Source organism: Eschrichtius robustus, chromosome 11, assembly GCF_028021215.1.
Source record: "Eschrichtius robustus isolate mEscRob2 chromosome 11, mEscRob2.pri, whole genome shotgun sequence".
NCBI lineage: Eukaryota > Metazoa > Chordata > Mammalia > Artiodactyla > Eschrichtiidae > Eschrichtius > Eschrichtius robustus.
This window is the reverse complement of record NC_090834.1, coordinates 72,017,117-72,035,015: the sequence shown is the minus strand read 5'-3', so window position 1 is coordinate 72,035,015 and position 17,899 is coordinate 72,017,117. Positions and strand designations below refer to the sequence as shown.

General features: G+C 37.9%; 2 protein-coding genes across 3 annotated transcripts in view; both read left to right on the top strand.

The window, feature by feature from the left end:
- Positions 1 to 323: 323 nt before the first annotated feature.
- On the top strand, positions 324 to 12,168 carry PSMA1 (proteasome 20S subunit alpha 1). Its single transcript, XM_068554922.1, has 10 exons — positions 324 to 414; positions 1,726 to 1,770; positions 2,246 to 2,347; positions 2,468 to 2,571; positions 4,465 to 4,553; positions 5,177 to 5,247; positions 5,366 to 5,495; positions 6,688 to 6,767; positions 10,383 to 10,493; positions 11,809 to 12,168. The coding sequence occupies exons 1-10, from the start codon at positions 412 to 414 to the stop codon at positions 11,863 to 11,865; spliced, it is 792 nt and encodes a 263-aa protein (XP_068411023.1). The 5' UTR covers positions 324 to 411; the 3' UTR covers positions 11,866 to 12,168.
- Positions 12,169 to 15,949: 3,781 nt separating this feature from the next.
- COPB1 (COPI coat complex subunit beta 1) overlaps positions 15,950 to 17,899 on the top strand; it is a 31,733-nt gene continuing 29,783 nt past the window's right edge. The window contains exons 1-2 of one of the 2 annotated variants that reach the window (XM_068555203.1): positions 15,950 to 16,064; positions 16,774 to 16,925. In XM_068555203.1, the coding sequence (XP_068411304.1) occupies positions 16,835 to 16,925 (91 nt within the window). In that variant the 5' untranslated portion in view covers positions 15,950 to 16,064; positions 16,774 to 16,834. Of the gene's footprint in view, positions 16,065 to 16,103; positions 16,364 to 16,773; positions 16,926 to 17,899 lie in introns of those variants that run through there. The other variant, XM_068555204.1, reaches the window with a different exon arrangement.

Genomic DNA, 17,899 nt, shown 5'->3' with positions numbered 1-17,899 from the left:
GTTGAGCCGCACACTCGCTCACCCGGAGTCTCAGGTGCTTCTGGCCGGGTCGGTGAGAAACTGGAGGGAATCTGCAACACACAGGTAACTTTACTGAGGACCCAAGAAGGGCGACTCGGTAGTGGCCGCCTAGCAGCTCTTATAGCTCCCGCGGGGACACCTGTCCCGGGGTTTCCCGCCAATCTCAGTTCCTCCAGCTTCCCAGGCCCCGCCCACTCCCGAGCTGGCTGAGAGCTTTGAGGGCGGGGGAGCGAGGGAAGCCTATCGATATCTCTGGAATAGACTGCTCTACCCTGCGCCACCGCCTTCAAAGTCCCGCAGACTTCTCTGTAGATCGCCTAGCGGAAGTTTAGGCAGCGCTGCTCGGTCCGCGGGTTTTCAGGAGGCCGAAGCCAGCCTCGCGCCGGAACCATGGTGAGTTGGATTCCGAGCTCAGGCTGGGTTTGGGCAGAGGTCCGCTGGCTGGGGGTTGGCGAGCCGCCTCGCCTGTCATCCTCAGAGCGGCCCGAGGCCACGGGACATAGGAACCTTAGCCGAGGGTTCAGGCAGTGATTCAGCATCTCCGGCCTGGCCGGGAGAGGGGAGGTCGGTAGTCGGTGCGGCCTTTCCCTGGGGTTTGTTTCGCTTTCCACCGGGCCTTGAACAGTACCTCCTCGGACTACTAGCCGAGTTCGCTCCTCAGTTTCCTTCAGTCGAATAGATTCCGAGCGGTCCAGAGAGGCCCCTAGTGCTCTGTGTGGGAGAAAGGGAAAATGGGGACTTGAGATCTCCCTGTACTGCCAAGTGCGGACTTGACCCCAGGGTTTGGGTTCCTGGACCGCGTTCATTTTCCAGGTGGGTCCCTCTGTAATCTCTCCCTCAGAGCTCGATCAGAAAAGGCCCTTTTCAATCACTTTGTCCAGTCACCTAGTTTTACAAATGAGTGAACCGAAGCTGATAGGAGAAGTGATGGAATCAGGGTTACAATATAGGGCTCAGGGCTTGCAGACTTATGTCTGCCATTCCAGCCCTCAGCCTGCTCACCCCCATGATTAGTCTCCCAAGTACTGTGCTGGTGGACTTGTTTTAATACCGTCCTTAAAGCAGTAATGGGTCTGTCGCTGTGGCTATTTGTGTCCACTTCTAACTTCCTGGGGACATTCTTGTGTTCATTCATTCAGTATGAATGTTTCAAAGGCACTGTTTTAAGTACAGTGAAGGTTCAAAGATAAATCAGCATATCCCTAATCGTAATATAAAGTAGAAAGGGACGTGTAGATAAAGAACTGGTGGGAGTATGTTTGGGGATTTGGGGAGAAAAGATGGAGAAGACTTCAGGAGGTAGACATTTGAGCTAGTTTAGGGAAAAGTAATGCTTTTGACTATTTATTAGGGTCTGGTATAAGGGAAGAGCATAAGCAAAGATAGGAAGGTAAGTGGACACATAGGAACTTTAGTAATTGACTGAACCTAAAGCGGGTGCTATGGACAGTGTTAGAACTGGAAGATAGGTTGGGAGGATAGGTCCCATCTAGATCTGCTCTCCCCCACCCAGCTAGCTCCTTGTAAATGTAAAACTGGTTTGCAGCTGAGTACAGTAGTAATCTTCCGATGAGGTTGCAATAACAGTCTTTTGTTAATGTTAGATGAAAACAGATGGAAGAACATTTTTTAATGATAGAGCTTGTTAAGATTTGGGATTTGTAATGTTCTCATATTAATAAGTCTTTTTTCATTTACTTTCAGTTTCGCAACCAGTATGACAATGATGTCACTGTTTGGAGCCCTCAGGTAAAATGTTTTATACTATTTCTATGAAGTGGTTTTTGGTGGCTGCAATGTGTTTAGAAACTTATGGGATTGTGGGCAGTGAGAAAATGGAATATAATCACTTTAGACTTTTCTGAAACCTAAATGTATCATTAAAGTAAGTTTCCTAGTTTGTTTGTTTGTTATTTATTTATTTATTTATTTATTTATTTATTTATTTATTTATTTTGGCTGAGCTGGGTCCTAGTTGCGGCATGCAGGATCTTTTTAGTCGCGACATGCGGACTCTTAGTTGCAGCACGCATGCAGGATCTAGTTCCCCGACCAGGGATCAAACCCGGGCCCCCTGCATTGGAGTTTTACCCACTGGACCATCAGGGAAGTCCCAAGTTTCCTAGTTTAACTGTGTTCACCTGATTTTTGGGATCTCTAATTTTAAATATATAAGAGGGTCTTGTAAGATGATTCTAAGGTATGTTTTTTTCGTTTGTTTTAGGGCAGGATTCATCAAATTGAATATGCAATGGAAGCTGTCAAACAAGGTTCAGCCACAGTTGGTCTGAAATCGAAAACCCATGCAGTGTTGGTTGCGTTGAAGGTAAGTAAAGCAGTAAATATATCTTCTTCCTTTAGAAAACAGCTGTCAAATATAAGTTTCACTATATAGATAATAAAATTGTAAACTTGTTTTTCTGTCTTAAATAATGTCTCTATGTAGAGAGCACAGTCAGAACTTGCAGCTCATCAGAAAAAAATTCTCCATGTTGATAACCATATTGGTATCTCAATTGCGGGACTTACTGCTGATGCTAGATTGTTATGGTGAGTATGATCGTGGAAAACAAAAACATCCCTTTGATTCATAATTGATTACATTTCTAGAAGAGATCCAGGTATTTTAAGAAGTTGTCTGCCAGAGTGCTTATAAGTTAAGATCATGAATACCTTAATGGATTTGGAGTCAGTTACTAAGTATTCCATTTCTTGATCACTGCAGTATTAATTAATAGAATTAATCATATTAATATTAACGCTTTTGAGAAGTCATTGAATAATGTGTTACTTGATAACTCAGTATATATTGTTTGATATCAGGTCTGAGAAGAGCTTGACACTTTTGTCAGGTTTCTAAGGATCAGCTGAACTACCCTTGCTTTGTTTAATACATCAGTATTCATTTGACATTTATTTTTTGCAAAGCTCAATACTGGGTACTGCAGGGTATACAAAAGTGAATCAGACATAGATCTCATCTTCTAGGAACTTAAAATCTAGTAGAATATCTATAATACAAGGTAGAAAGTGGAGAGTAACAGGTATATCTCTGTGAGAGACCAGAGGAGATAAAGATTATTTCTAGTTGAGGGGCATTGTGTAAATGAAGAGCTGGGGCTTTGGGATCACACAGTCTTTAGTCCCCACTTTTAGCACTTAGTCTGATATTGATCTAGTTACTTAAACTCTCAATTTTTTTAGTGTTTTTTTCTAAGGTTACTGATAAATAGCCTAACATGTAGAACACTTAACACAGTGTCTTTTGGTGTGTGTGTTGGGAGGTGGGAGGTAGTTAGCCAAAAGTAATCTCTTAAGTCTGTGATTTAATTAGGAAAGAAGGAATATAAACACTAAGGGCAAATAATAGTGCTAATGTTTAAAATTTTTAAGTTATCTGGCGAACCCCCCTGCTCTCTTAGGTCAGCAGTATAGTGACAGCATTATTAGTGACGGTTTCTTTTAGCTGTTGAAAATGTAATATATGTTGCGCCGTCAAACATTTTATTTAACGCAGTCTGTCCAGAATATTGTCGTGTCACATGTAATCAGTATAAAAACTTTATTAATGAGATGTTTTACATTGTTTTTTGGTACTAAGTCTTTGAAATTTCATGTATATTTTGTACTTATGGTACATCTCAATTCAGACTAGCCACTTTTTCAGTGCTCACTATTCACATGTGATTAGTACCTGCCACATTGGGCAATGCAGTTTTAGACAGCCCTGGGAAATGGACTTAAATGAAAGTAGAGAACAAGTAGCTTGGTTCCTGCAGCCAACATTTGATCATCACATGTGACATACACATAAACTAGACAAAGCAGCATGAAAGAAAAGTACATATCCATTTCTTGTTTATTCTCTTGGCTTTAATAGTTAGGCATGAATTTCCTTTTCCCCTGTGTTATACTTGCTTGAATCTTGTCAGGTTTAAGAGTGATACTCAACAGTCTAGTGTCTGGTATCTCCTCTAGAGTGCTGCTTATGGATAGAAGTAACGTTGGCAGGACATGTTAACAGTGCCATACTATGGATTCTATTTCTTGTATTTGTTCTATTGGGGAAATTTTCATCAGCTTTCAAGAAAAAAAGCACTGTCTTGACGGTGGGAAGGGTAAGAGAAGAGACATTGCTCTTTTTCTCTTGCTCAGCCTTTTCTTCTCTATTCTATAAAGTGCTCTGAGACAAAGGTTATCTAGAGCTAAGGAACATTTTAGTCATAAACATAGTAAGATTATGAAAACTTTAAGGTTAGTCATTTAAAATTTAGAAAGAAGAGTTGGTATAAAAATGCATCCTTGTGGCCATGTCTTTATGGTTCCCTTGTATGGATGTAATTCATGTAAATGTCTGGAAGAAAGCAAAAAGAAATGAAATTATTTAGATTAGAAAAACTCTCTGTGATTTGAAATTACTGATTTTTCTTGTTTCTTTTTTAGTAATTTTATGCGCCAGGAGTGTTTGGATTCCAGATTTGTATTTGACAGACCTCTTCCTGTGTCTCGTCTTGTATCTCTAATTGGAAGCAGTATCCTTTTTATTTATGCATTTATTTTAGCATTTATGGATGTGGACTTCAAAGGGTTTTGATACTTTATCCTTACGTTACTTATTAGGAATATGATAATATGTAACATGTGTAAGTTTGTGAAAACTTTAAGGTTAGTCATTTTTCAATAGCAGAATGTTTAAAATTTTTAGAAGGAGAGTTGTAGGAAGTTTTACCACGGAAGAATGGGTCTAAATAAGAAATTGGGCTGCTCTTTTATCAGCCCTTATAGATAAGCAATTAATATTTTCCAGATACAGATAAGCCAAATTTCAGAAAAACTAAGCATCATTTTTAGAGGAGATTTAAAACTTTTTATTGGTGGTTCTAGATGTTCCCAAAAAATCCTTGCCCCTTATATCCAAAATGAATGAGATTCTTTACGTCAGAGAAAGTCATTTTGGTAGCACTCACTTTGGATTTGGTGGATAGCCAAACATTTTTTAATACTAAGCCAAATAAATATTTCTCTTTTATTTTCTTCTTCTTATGGTGGATTATGCAGCAATTAAGAAACTAGAGTTCTTTGTTAATAATGTTTAATTTGGAAATAAAGATAGTACTTTATACCTTGTTAGAACAGGCTCTTTAACTAGTTTAAGAAACTCAGATACCAACGCAGCGATATGGCCGGAGACCATATGGTGTTGGGCTGCTTATTGCTGGTTATGACGTAAGTTCATAGAGTATTGTTATATTTTAATGATTTTTTAAAAACTGACTAGAAGTTTTCTAATTTTTAGCTCAATCAAAGTCAAGAATTATGTGGTGTATTTTTCTTCTCTTTGTAGGATATGGGCCCTCACATTTTCCAAACTTGTCCATCTGCTAACTATTTTGACTGCAGAGCTATGTCCATTGGAGCCCGTTCTCAGTCAGCTCGCACTTACTTGGAGAGACATATGTCAGAGTTTATGGAGTGTAAGTGATTTTTTTTTTCTTGTCCCCTCCAGTCTTTATGTAGTGAATAAATACAGTATTCTAAGTGAAGAAAACTATCTGCTTTACAGAAAGAATTTTTAAAAAGATTAAGCCCATGAAGTGTATATTATTTCTGTCACACATACTAGCTTTTACTTTCTCTGGCTACCACAGTAATTTGAATCATCAGTAGAACTTTTTCAAAATATAAATATGTGTCCCTAACCTTGAAGATTCTTGATTCAATTGGTCTGAAGTAAGTGTGCCCCAGCCAGAGTTGAGAGCTACTGTACTAGCTACCAGTTGTAAGTTCTGTTTACAACTTTTAGTTTTCTGAGATTCTTATTTTTAGCCACGCAGACATTCTGCATTAAGTATTCCATAAATAAATAAGAAGTCAGTGTAGCTGTGGGAAAGAAAGGTAAAAGATGTAAGGTGTGTTGATAGGGCAGGTTTTTGAGTAGTTTGCTTATGCAAGGGTCTTGGATTTTAACACATGCTTTTTATGCATCTATTGGGGTAATCATGTGGGTTTTTTTCCCCCCTGTATTCTATTGTGGTATATTGCATTGCTTTTGAACATTAAACCAGCTTTGCATTCCTGGGATAAATCCCTTTTGGTCATGGTGTATAATATAAATTATATATATATGTATTATAATGTTTACATAAACATAAATGTTGCTGGATTCAGTTTGCTAGTATTTTGTTGAGGTTTTTTGTGTATATGTTCATAAGGGATATTAATCTGTAGTTTTACTTTCTTGTGGTATCCTTGTGTAGTTTTGGCATCAGGGCCAAAACTACACAAGGATAGTTGTACTTGGCCACATACAAGGAGTTGGAGGCTCCTTTTATAAAGAGCAAATACAGTGGTGAGCATTCCACAGAATACATTATATGAAACTTTGAGCTGTATCATTTGTGAATCAGGATTTTGATTTAACTTAGCATAAGAAAAGGGTAAATTCAGTAACAAAAATCATGTATCCTCTCATTAAATAAAATAATAGCAATCTAATAATAGATTATTAAAAGATTATATGGCCAAACTTTAGACTTTTGGGTTTTTGTATTATGATATATTTAGTATGTGACTAAAACCATGATTTCAGACTATAGGGCTGACAAATAAAAGAAGCCTAGCATGAAAATGGAATTAAGAAATAGTTGTTAATCTATTATATTTTAGGCAATTTGAATGAACTGGTTAAGCATGGTCTGCGTGCCTTACGGGAGACACTTCCTGCAGAACAGGACCTAACTACAAAGGTAAATATCACATTTCCCAATTGTAGATACTAACATTACGGTTTAATCATTTATCATATAAATGTAAGTAATAGAGGTTTGTATACTTATAGTTCTTTAATTTGCGAGTTGGTTGCCTTGGCTCATTCTCTCTCTTTAAGATGTTCACTAAAAGGGACTGATTTTGAAATGATTTTTAAACATTTCTTTTTAGTATAAAGCAATAAAAGCAGTATGTCTGAGATAGAATATTCTTCATTTCTTCAAGAGGTAGGAATATCATATTTTTAATTCAGTTAACAAATATGTACATTGAGCACCTACCACATGCAGGCAGTAGGCATTGAGAATATATAGTAAACATAACAAACATCTTGGCATTTTTGGGACATACATCCAAGTGGGGGAAGAGAGACAGTATACCCACAAGTAAATTATATAGGATATTAGAAGGTGATAAATGCTATAGAAAAAATAAAACAGGTTAAGAGGAGTAAGAGTGACAAATAGGGTGTAGGAAGGAGGTGTGGTGGGTATAATTTAAAATAGAGTGATCAGGGATGGCCTCACTGAGAAAGTGAAATTTGAGGGAAAGATCTAAAGGAGGTGAGTGAGTGAGCTATGCAGATGTCTAGATTAGTATTCTTCCAGGGAGTATTATTACAAAGGCCTTGAGTCCAGAATGTCCCTAGTGTTCGAAGCAAGGAGGCCGGTAGTGTCAGAGTCAGTGATCAAGAGGAAGAGAAGGAATGAAGTCAGAGAGGTAATGGAGGCTAGATTGCGTATGTCCTATAAACCATTGTAGATGCTTTGGATTTTACTCCAAGTGGGCTGTTAGAGTTTGAACAGAGGAATACCATGGCTTGATTTAGGTTTTAAAAGAGTCACTCTGGTTGCCATTTTGAGAACAGATTGTAGTGGGGACATGGGTGGAAATAGTTTCAAGGTTGTTATAGTAATTCAGGTGAGAGATTGTGGTGGATTAGAGCAGAGTCATAAGAGTTGGAGATGATGAGAAGTGGTTCAGTTTTGCTTATGTTTTGAAATTAGAACCAAAAAGGTTTGCTAACAAATTGGTTGTGGGGTGTGAGCTTAAAAAAAAAAAAAATCAGGTTTTTGGCCGGATTAGAGGAAGGAGAGATTGATGAGTTACTGAGATGGATAAGACAGTTAGAGAACAGGTTTTGGGGTAGGGTTGTGGAGGAAGATCAGGTGGTTAGTTTAGGACTTAACAGGATTTGAAATGCCTCTTATTTGTCCATTTGGTGGTATAGAATAAACAGTTATCAGATGTTCACCCCCTAGAGTTTGGTGGAGAAGGGTCTATCCTAGAGTTAAAAATGTTGGAGTCTTTGTGTAGAAATGGCATTTAGAGACTGGCCTGGATTAGATTTCTAAAAGAATCGAATACTTAGACAAGAGGTTTGAAGACTTGGTTAAGGGCACTCTACCCTTTAGAGGTTGGGAGGTAAGTAGAAATCAGCAAAAAGGACTGAGAAAGATGATGAGGGAGGTGGGAGGAAAACTTGGAAAATGAGGCATCCTTAAAAGCAAATGAAGAAACTGCAGTCGTCCCTTGGAATCTGGGGAGGGATTTGTTCCATGGCCCCCCCTTGGATACAAAATCTGCAGATGCTCAAGTCCCTTATATAAAACGGCATAGTATTTGCATCTTAACTTACGCACATCCTCCTGTACACTTGAAATCATCTCTAGATTACTTAAAATACCTAATACAATGTAAATGCATGTAAATAGTTGTAATTGCAATGTAAACGCTATGTAAACAGTTGCCAGTGCACAGCAAATTCAAGTTTTGCTTTTTGGAACTTTCTGGAATTTTTTTTTTTTTCCCGAATATTTTTGATCCATGGTTGGTTGAATCTGAGGATGCAGAACCCACAGATAGAGGGGCCGACTGTCTTTCAAAGAAAAGAGAATGAAAAATTGCCAATAGACCATGGAAGATGTGGACTGAGAATTAACCATTAGATTAGCAGTGATGTCTCTGGGACTTGACTAGACAGTCTTAACGGAACAGTGGAGTAAAAGCCTGATAGGAAAGGAGTCAGGAGAAAATGAGAAGAGAGAAATTGGAGACAGCCCTTTGGAAGAGATTTTCTGTTGTGGGTTCAGAGAAATGGGGTGGTGGCTGGAAGAGAATGTAGTGAAAAAAGGGTTTTTTGTTGTTTTGGTTTTTTAAGATGGGAGAGATTACAGTAGGTTTGCTGCATGGGTATAAGAATAATCCAGTATCAAGAAAAACATTTATATAAGATAAAAATGAGAAAAACTGCTAGACCAGTTACCTTGAACAGCACACAGGTGGAAAGGTAGGCCTTAGAGAGGAAATTGGGCTATTCATTCCCAGTAACAGGAAGGGAGAGAATCTAGGGACATAGATACAGAAAAGAGTGGATACTGTGGGAGCTTGTGAACATTCTCTTCTGATTGCTTCTATTTTCTCAGTGAAATAGCAACAAGGTTTTAAGCTGGAAGGAGAATGGAGAATATTAGAAAGAGTTGTCCAGGGAATGGGAGATTGAATGATCTAGGGACCCGTATAATACAACAACCACTAAAGGCCTCCTTGAGGTTAATGATCATTAACTAAAGTGAGATCAGTCAGCATATTATAAAATCCATTTTGTTATAATGAATGGATAATTAATATTTAATATGTATATGAAGACTTTATAGCCTGCATAATCTTTTTAAACACTTTTTTCTATTATGAAAATAATATTCTTTCAAAAAAATTAGGAAAGTACATTAAATTGTTTTAATTTGTTTAAAATACCTATAATGTCATCACTCCAAGATGACTGTCTTTTAAGATTTGGGTATACAGTTGACTGTTGACATTTACAACTTGGAAAAGTTTGCTCAGGTATCTGGCTTCCTGATTTCACATTTTTACCGAATCATAGAGAATGCCCTATATATATCCTTAATGCCTCAAGTTTTTGCTGAAATTTTAATCTTACGGGAGCTCTTTTGCACTGGTTAGCGTTCACTGAACACTTTAAGAATTGCTTTTTAATTTTTCCATGTAGAACATAGTTCCAATCCCCTAAATTCAACACTTTAGAACCCAAAATTTATTTCCCTAAGAACTATCATGTCTTAACTTACACACGAAACAAATTTGATTATTTCTTAGAAGTTAGGGTTACTTCCTAGCAAAGTGGTTTGTTCCCTCACACTGGTCTTCTCATTCCCATTATGAACAAAGTTGCAAATTTCTAGGTGACATAGACCTTTGGAATTATTCATGATTATCAAAAGTGAATATTAGGGACTTCCCTGGTGGTTCAGCAGTTAAGACTCTGTGCTCCCAATGCAGGGGGCCTGGGTTCAATCCCTGGTCAGGGAACTAAATCCCACATGCCGCAACTGAGACCTGGCGCAGCCAAATAAATAAATAAAATTTTTTTTTTAAAGTGAATATTAAATCTGCAAATTACAAAAGTTGACTAGTTTTCTTCTTCCTTTTTTCCCTAAGTATTTTTTAAGTCTCATTCAAGTGCTACATAAATTTTTACTCTTTTTTCCGTCCAACATTTTATCATAAGCATTTTTCCAACCTAAATTCTCTTGAGTTTTAATTTTTACCCTTTTTTTCCCCCCCCTCAGAATGTTTCCATTGGAATTGTTGGTAAAGACTTGGAGTTTACGATTTATGATGACGATGATGTGTCTCCTTTCCTGGAAGGTCTTGAAGAAAGACCACAGAGAAAGACACAGGTATATAACTATTATAAGCAAGAGACTTTAGTTCTATTGTTCCTACCATGACTGTGTAAATCTACCACTTTTGTCTTTAATTATTGAGATAGGCTCATAATTCATGTGGCAGTGGGAAAACTAAGAACTGACTAAAGTAAAATACTGAGGGGTCAGTGATGTCCATAAAACACAAAAAGGGTGATTTGGCTACCTATTGCAGTTTCTCACTTCTGTGGGTTGATGGGCTCAGCTAGATGGTTCTTTTGCTCATCTCATTTGGGGTCTCTCAAACGTTCCAGTCAGTTGAGGGAGTGGGGCTGGAACATCCAAGATGGCTTTACTCACATGTCTTCTTTACTCATACTTGCTAGGTATCTTAGAGGGACAGCTAGAAGGCTGGGACCTCTGCTAGGATCGCTGGGCCTCTGTCCACGTAGTCTCAGGGCCTTTCCTTCACCAGAGTATCTCTTGCAGGGTAGCAGCTCAGAGGTTGCAAAAGTTCAAAAACTCAGAAGTGCAAGCTGCCAGGCATTCTTAAGGCTGAGGCCCAGGACTGACACAGCATCACTTCTGTACATTCTGTTGGTTAAAACAAGTCATAGGGCCAGCCAAGATCCTAACAGAGTGGGGACTGAGAGAAAATTCATTGGGGACCAGCTTGGGAAACTAAGTTGGCTCTTCACAAATATTGAGAAAAGGATTAAGAAGTATTGGTGAATCTCAGGTTAAATACTAGAATTTTTTTGTTGAATGTTTAGAGTACACATTTGCTTTTGTAGATGCTTATTTGATAGCTGTGTAATTGAAAAAAAAAAAAACTCATGAATTTCCTCTACAGCATGAATTTTTTTTAACTTGTTGGTATTTGGAGGAGCAGGATTTGCATTATTTAACTGCTAAAAAAAAAAAAAATTGGTCAGAACCAGCACTGTTGGGAAGAATGCAGTGGAGTACCACACAGCTGCTTTGTTTGAAAATATTTTTGCTGTGTTCATTAGTGCTAAAGAGGAAAAGAATGTCTAAAATGTGCCAGTATTTTAAGGCTAGTAGTGATAATAAAAGGAAAGCCTTTATTCTTGATCAAGACAAAGTACGATGAAATGCTGGAATTGTTCAGTGATGCTTAGGTTTCCAGAACTGTAAAATTGTATCTATTTTTTTAAAACCCCTTGTTCAGAAATTTTAATAGGACAGTGAACCAAAATTGAGTGTCCAGAATGTCTCCTAACTCCTTTTCTCATAAATTTTTTATTATAATGTAATGTTTATGATTAAAAGTATATATTGGTCAAGTGTTCTTTTTACATATTTTCTTTTTTCTTCCTCTCTTAAGCCTACTCAACCTGCTGATGAACCTGCAGAAAAGGCTGATGAACCAATGGAACATTAAATGATAAACCAGTCTATATATGTATTATCATACATGTAAGAATGCAGGAACACGTACTGATGACAATAACCTATACTTTGAACCAAAAGATGCAGAATGGTGGAATGGTGTGTTTTAGGAATCAGTCCAGATGTGAGTTTTTTCCAAGCAACTTCACCAAAACCATATAATGGGGTGCATTTTCTTTAAGAGCGTCTCTATAATCATTTTCTAGAAAGTATAGTTATCTGAACTAACGTTTTTATATGAAGAACATAGTGTCTTTGTGGTTTTAAAGACAACTGTGAAATAAAATTGTTTCACCTGCTGATGTATTGGTGTTTTGCTTTTCAAGCAGCTTCAACTCTGAATAGTAGTCTGAGATTACAGCTGTGTCATCATCATATGTGGTCACCATGTTTGCCAAATTAAATTGCCTTATTTTTAGTGACAGGAAAAATATTACCTCTTATCTGTAACAGCCTTATACTAATGCCCCAGTGTATGGACTGGCTGCATGAGAATCCATGGAGATTTGGTCCAGAATACAAATTTTAGGGTTCAACCCTGGAGATTCTGATTAAAACGTAAGAAACTACCACTTTCTAACAATAGTAGTAGGAAGATTGTTGACATAGGAACGATTTTTCTTTCCAACCAGCAGGTGGCAGTAGTGATATCTCTGGTCTGGTCTCAGTGTAGGGAATTTTTGCAAAGATAGCAAAAGGGAAATTTAATCCCAAACCATCATTTCCTCTTATCCTGCCCAGCCCTACTTCAGCATAATCTTTAGGCTGCCTTCCATTATTCCTATGAACTGTGTATGTAAATATTGCAGTACAATTTTTATCTTAGATCATGCAAAATGAAATTAGAGGAAATCTGTTTTAAAAAACAAAGCCAGTAATCCAGAATTTTGCTGCTAAGAAGCCTAGAAGAATTATTTTATTTTCTGAGATTCATATATTTCTAGGGAGGAGCAGTTTGTTTATAGATAGGGAACTTGGATTTTTGACCTAATTCTACTAATTAGCTGTTACTGGCTTTGAGCAATTTACTTAGCCTTCCCTTAGGGAAATCCTTTGGAGAATTATTGTGAAGGTTAAGTGGGAAAATTTATGTGAAACTTAGTAGGTTTAAATCTCTCTGTGACTTCTTGAAGGGAGAGTGGTAAGAGAAACTGGCACTTGTTGAAGGAATGACCTCTGACTAAATACAGGAATGTGGAGATGTTGGTCTCCACTCTGGAATCAGCCTCAAGAGACCGCCATTTGAGCTTGAGATGAGGCCACCAGTACCATTTGACCTACAATGTAGTCGCATCAAGGATATGTAACTCACAAACACAAAACAGTGAAAGAGGGAGTCCTCCTACCTGCCTTCAGACTCGGCGTACAGTCTGGGCAAGGGAGCATAAGTGAGAAATTTCATAATTGCTCTTTCCTCAAGCAGGTCTCCCTTCCCATGTGCCTTTCACTGTGTGAGCCTCTGTCTTTGTTGAGTAATTATGTTTAAATGTGTGTGTGTGTGTGTGTGTGTGTGTGTGAGAGAGAGAGAGATGTTTGTGCCTGTTCCCTGAATGTAAACCAACTACTTTGCTGGCACTCAGCCGAAAAAAAAAAACTGATCCGTATTGTACTTCGGGGGCAATTTTAGTAATTTTTTTTTCAATATGTAATTTTAGTCTGACACACTGACTTTAGAACTTAAAATCCTCCCCACCCCAATAAGATTCAATTCCATTATCTGTAGAGAGTTCATTTTGATGCCTTTTCATGTTTTATCTAGTGTGTTATACTCAGGCATTCCATTTAGTCTGTATTAAATAAACAATAAAATTCCTAATAATGTCCTCATAAAACCTATCACTTTAATATAAAGATGACATTTAATTCACTGGAATTATTAGGCATCTATATGTACATCTTTGAAGAACTGGTATAGTTAAAAATAAGAGACAGTAAAGTAGGTGACAGGATTCAGGTTGTCATCCCAGTTTTTTCAGTGTTTAACCATTTTGTGATCTTGGGGGCAAGTCCCTTTTCTCTAGGCCTTGATTTTCTAGACATCTAAAATTTTCATTCTTAGTATATGACAGGTCCTTGCTCTCAATTTATAATTTAAAAAGTGTTCAAACACAACATTGTAAAACTGTACCCCAATAAAAAAAAATAAAAGTGTTCAAAATGATATAATTACATGCTAGAGTAAAAAGTCCCAAAACAAAGTTCATGTTATAACAAGTGAGGAAGAATTAGGCTGTATAAGAGCCTGATATCTGTTCAACAAGCTCTGTATTTCAGAATATACAATAATATATATACACCGCCAGGGACAATTTTCAGCGCAGACCCAAACTGCCGAGCTTTCTTATTGCTAAGTCTAGTTTTTATGCCTTTTGGGTCCTCTTTTCATGCTGATAGATAGTCAGTTCTTGATAAGTGGGCTTGGGAACCAGATAACTGCATTTATGAAAATTCCGTATTAAAAATGAAGATAGAAATGGAACAACTTCTTGTACACATACCTTGGGTTGATCGCAAGGGAATTACACTGAGTGGAAAAAAAAAAAAAAAAGCCAAACTCAAAAGGTTATATTGTATAATTCACTTATATTACATCCTTGAAGTGACAAAATTATAATGATGGGGAACAGGGTCGTAGTAGCCACGGGTTAAGGAGGGAAGTGGCTGTGACTGTAAAAGGATAGCAGGGAAGGAAATCTAAAAAAAAGTGGATATATGTATGACTGATTAACTTTGCTGTACAGCAAGAAACTAACACAACGTTGTAAAGCAACTATACTCCAATAAAAATTAAAATTAAAAAAAGAAAGCAGAAGGGAGCTTTGTAATGGAATTATTCTATATCTTGACCAGTGGTGATCATACAAATCTAATGGTAAAATTGCATGTGAAACTGGTAAAATCTGAATGAGGAGGAGTGAATTGTATCAATGTCAGTTTCCTGGATTTGATATTGTACTCTAATTATGGAAGATTTTTTTTACCATTGGAAGAAACTAGGTGAAGATGGGATATCTGTATTAATGTCATTTTTACAATTATCTCACAAAAAATAGTTTTAATAAAATGAATGTACAGGATTTGAGGAGCACATGGCCTTTGCGATATATTTTGGGTTCTCAAAGAATTTATTTTTTGCTTGATGGTTCCAGAAAGAAGAAATCTCAAAATAGCTGGATTCTAGATAGATGAAGCACTATTTGTGTTCTATCTCCCTAATTGAGATGAGCCTATTAATAAGGTCAGGTTCTGTCAGACCTCTTTGTATTCACAGTATTTTGCTTAAGGTTTCTAAAAAAAATTTATTAATAATTGGCCAGAAAACCCTCTTTGGGGGAGGGGGGTACGTGGAACCTTAAATGGACAAAACCGCAGGTACTATGATTGTAGCTGTAACAATTAGGTCTTTGGAGACCGGTAAAATCCTTTTAAAACAGTGACTGTCAGTCTCCCTTGAAGGATTAAAAAATTTTGATCTAGGTGCTTGTAAAGGATCATGAAAGGGACCGTTACTAAATAAGGACCGGAAATCATACCAGTGCGACTGTGATGTTCAAGCAACTCCAGCCTAACTGCAGAGGCAGAGATTCAGACTACAGCGTTAAGAACTGAAATGGATCTTCATATAATCTAGTGTCTCTTATTAGAAGAACTGAAATTACTTTCTCAAATTGTATTTAGCTACTTTCCCAGTTTATTAGTGGGTAAGCTAGAAAAAGGATTCCAGCTCCCAGTCTAGCGTTCTTTGCCACTGGGCCACAGAGCCCTGTAAAATGTTTTTCCTTTCTGTCCAAGCACTTCTTCTCCTTGGTTGTTTCCGTTTCTGGAAGAAAATACAATTTCTAAGTAGCGTTTAAATAACCTCAACGCTTAACCCAAGCTTGCAGGGAAAACTTAAGTATATTTTCCCAGCTCCCTCTTTGGCCTAAAGCGGCCGAGGGCTTGAGAAGAGGAAGAGACTCGAAGTTCTTTTAGAATTAGAAATGCTTACGACGTACTCGCAGCGCGCAGACGCAGGATGGAGATGCGTGTCCTCTCTGAGTTGCCGTAGGGGCTAAGGTGGCTGTGGCCTGGGTCGGTTCCCCACCCCCTTCCACGTCAGCCTAGGGCTTTGCTGGTCAGCCGCCGCTGCTGCGGGTTGGAGCCGGAGGACACGGTCCCCCGGTTTCCCCAGCCGCTGCCCCTCGGAGTCAGGTAGCGGGCCGCAAGCCCCTAATCTCGGAGAGTCGTCCTGGGCTGGGCAGAGGCGGAGGAACGCGCTCTAGCGGGAAGCTTCGGAAGGGGAGCGACTAGGCCGCTAGCGTCCGGGCCTGGCGAAGTGGAACGCGGGACTGGAAGGCTCTGGGCGGGACGCCCCATTTCGGTCTGCGTGCTGGCCGGGGGTCTTCTCCGACCCAGGGCGCCGGGGCTCGCCATTTCGGACCGGGGCTTGCTTTGCAGGAGGGAAGGGACGGGGAAGCGTCCCACGGATGAACGCATTAAAGCTCTTTAAGGTTTCAGCAGAGTATTCGTGCACGGGCTCTTTTAACTTCAGAAGTTAAGATTGTGTATTATGTTTAAAAATCACTTTTATATCGCGATGGGCTGGAGGGCTGGGGGACTGTCACTGTATGGTGGGCTTTAGTTCTGCAGTACAGCATTCTGAACCCCGGGCGGGATCGTGCGGTGGGAGATAATATACCTTAGGCCAAGGCTGACAAGTGTGTGTTTTTTAATATGTCAGGATTTATTTTTATGCAACATAACATAGATTGATCCTCCCCTTCTAATACTTTAAAATTCATAAGCCAAACTGAATGAACTAAAGACAAGAAAGATCACGATAGTTACTGGTTCTATTTTTGTTTTTTGGTTTTGTTTTGTTTTTTCGCTTGTGATGATATCCTTGTATTTATTTTTCTAGGTTTTTTTTGGCATCCGTTATCTTTAAATCTTGTATCGAGAGTTGGCTATAACCGGAAACCATGACGGCTGCTGAGAACGTATGCTATACGTTAATTAACGTGCCAATGGATTCAGAACCACCTTCTGAAATTAGCTTAAAAAATGATCTAGGTAAACTTTGATAATACTTTGAAAATGAAATGAAAAAAAGCTCATTTGCTTTTCAAGTTCCTTTATAATTAGAAATGCTTAATTTTTGTCTTAATTTTTTTCTTAGGATCTCTTCAATAGAACTTTGTCTTATTAAAAATGAAAATGTGTTACCTTTAGGCCTGCAATATTGGTTTTTAGAAATAAAACATCTCAGTTTAGCTTATAACATGGTGGGATGGGGCTAAAGAAATGTAATGGTTTAGTTTTTAACTATTCCTCAAGATAACGTAATGTCTGGTTTAAATGTAGCTGACAGTTCTCTGTAAATAACAGGTTGAGAATGTGTATTTGAATGTTTTAATTCCTTTGTGCACTTAACTTCATATTACTTAGCTTGTAAAACCAAAAGAACTTTGTTCTTTGGGTTCACTACCTGTTGAACAAGTAAGTCAACACTGAGATATATGTATATTTTTCAGAAAGATTTAAGCTTTTCATTTTTAAAGTATTTATGCGAAGAAGAAAACAAAAACTATATTTCTGAATTTTAAAAGTGTATACTGTATGTCCTTTTTGTGAGTGATTCTGTCAGAAATTTTTTAAGTAATGCATATTCCAAGATAATGATTCTTGTTTGACTGAACTACTAAAAATAAGTTTAACTTAAACTGATAACTACTGTTTAAAACAGATTAGAGGGAAAATTATGCTTCAAACCTTGAGAGTATCTTTTAAAAGATAGTTTGCAGTTTGAAAGGAGATGATGTTTTGCTTGCATATTCCCACCTCTTAATCAGCAGTAATGGAATATCTCCTGATTTAGGTTACTCAATACTAGGTTTCTATTGAGGTCTGTTTTTAGAGAAGGAAAAAGAAATGTTTTTTTATGGCATTTAAACTGATGTCCTTAGTTTACAAAAGCCACCTGTACTGTATTTCCTTTTTTTTTCATGTTCATGTTAGATAGTAGAATGGAATGCAAATTAATGAAT

Coding starts and splice junctions, on each gene's coding strand:
- PSMA1 (XM_068554922.1), top strand. Junction 2,348..2,467: donor CAGTGTTGGTTGCGTTGAAG/GTAAGTAAAGCA, acceptor GTCTCTATGTAG/AGAGCACAGTCAGAACTTGC. Junction 6,768..10,382: donor AACAGGACCTAACTACAAAG/GTAAATATCACA, acceptor CCCCCCCCTCAG/AATGTTTCCATTGGAATTGT.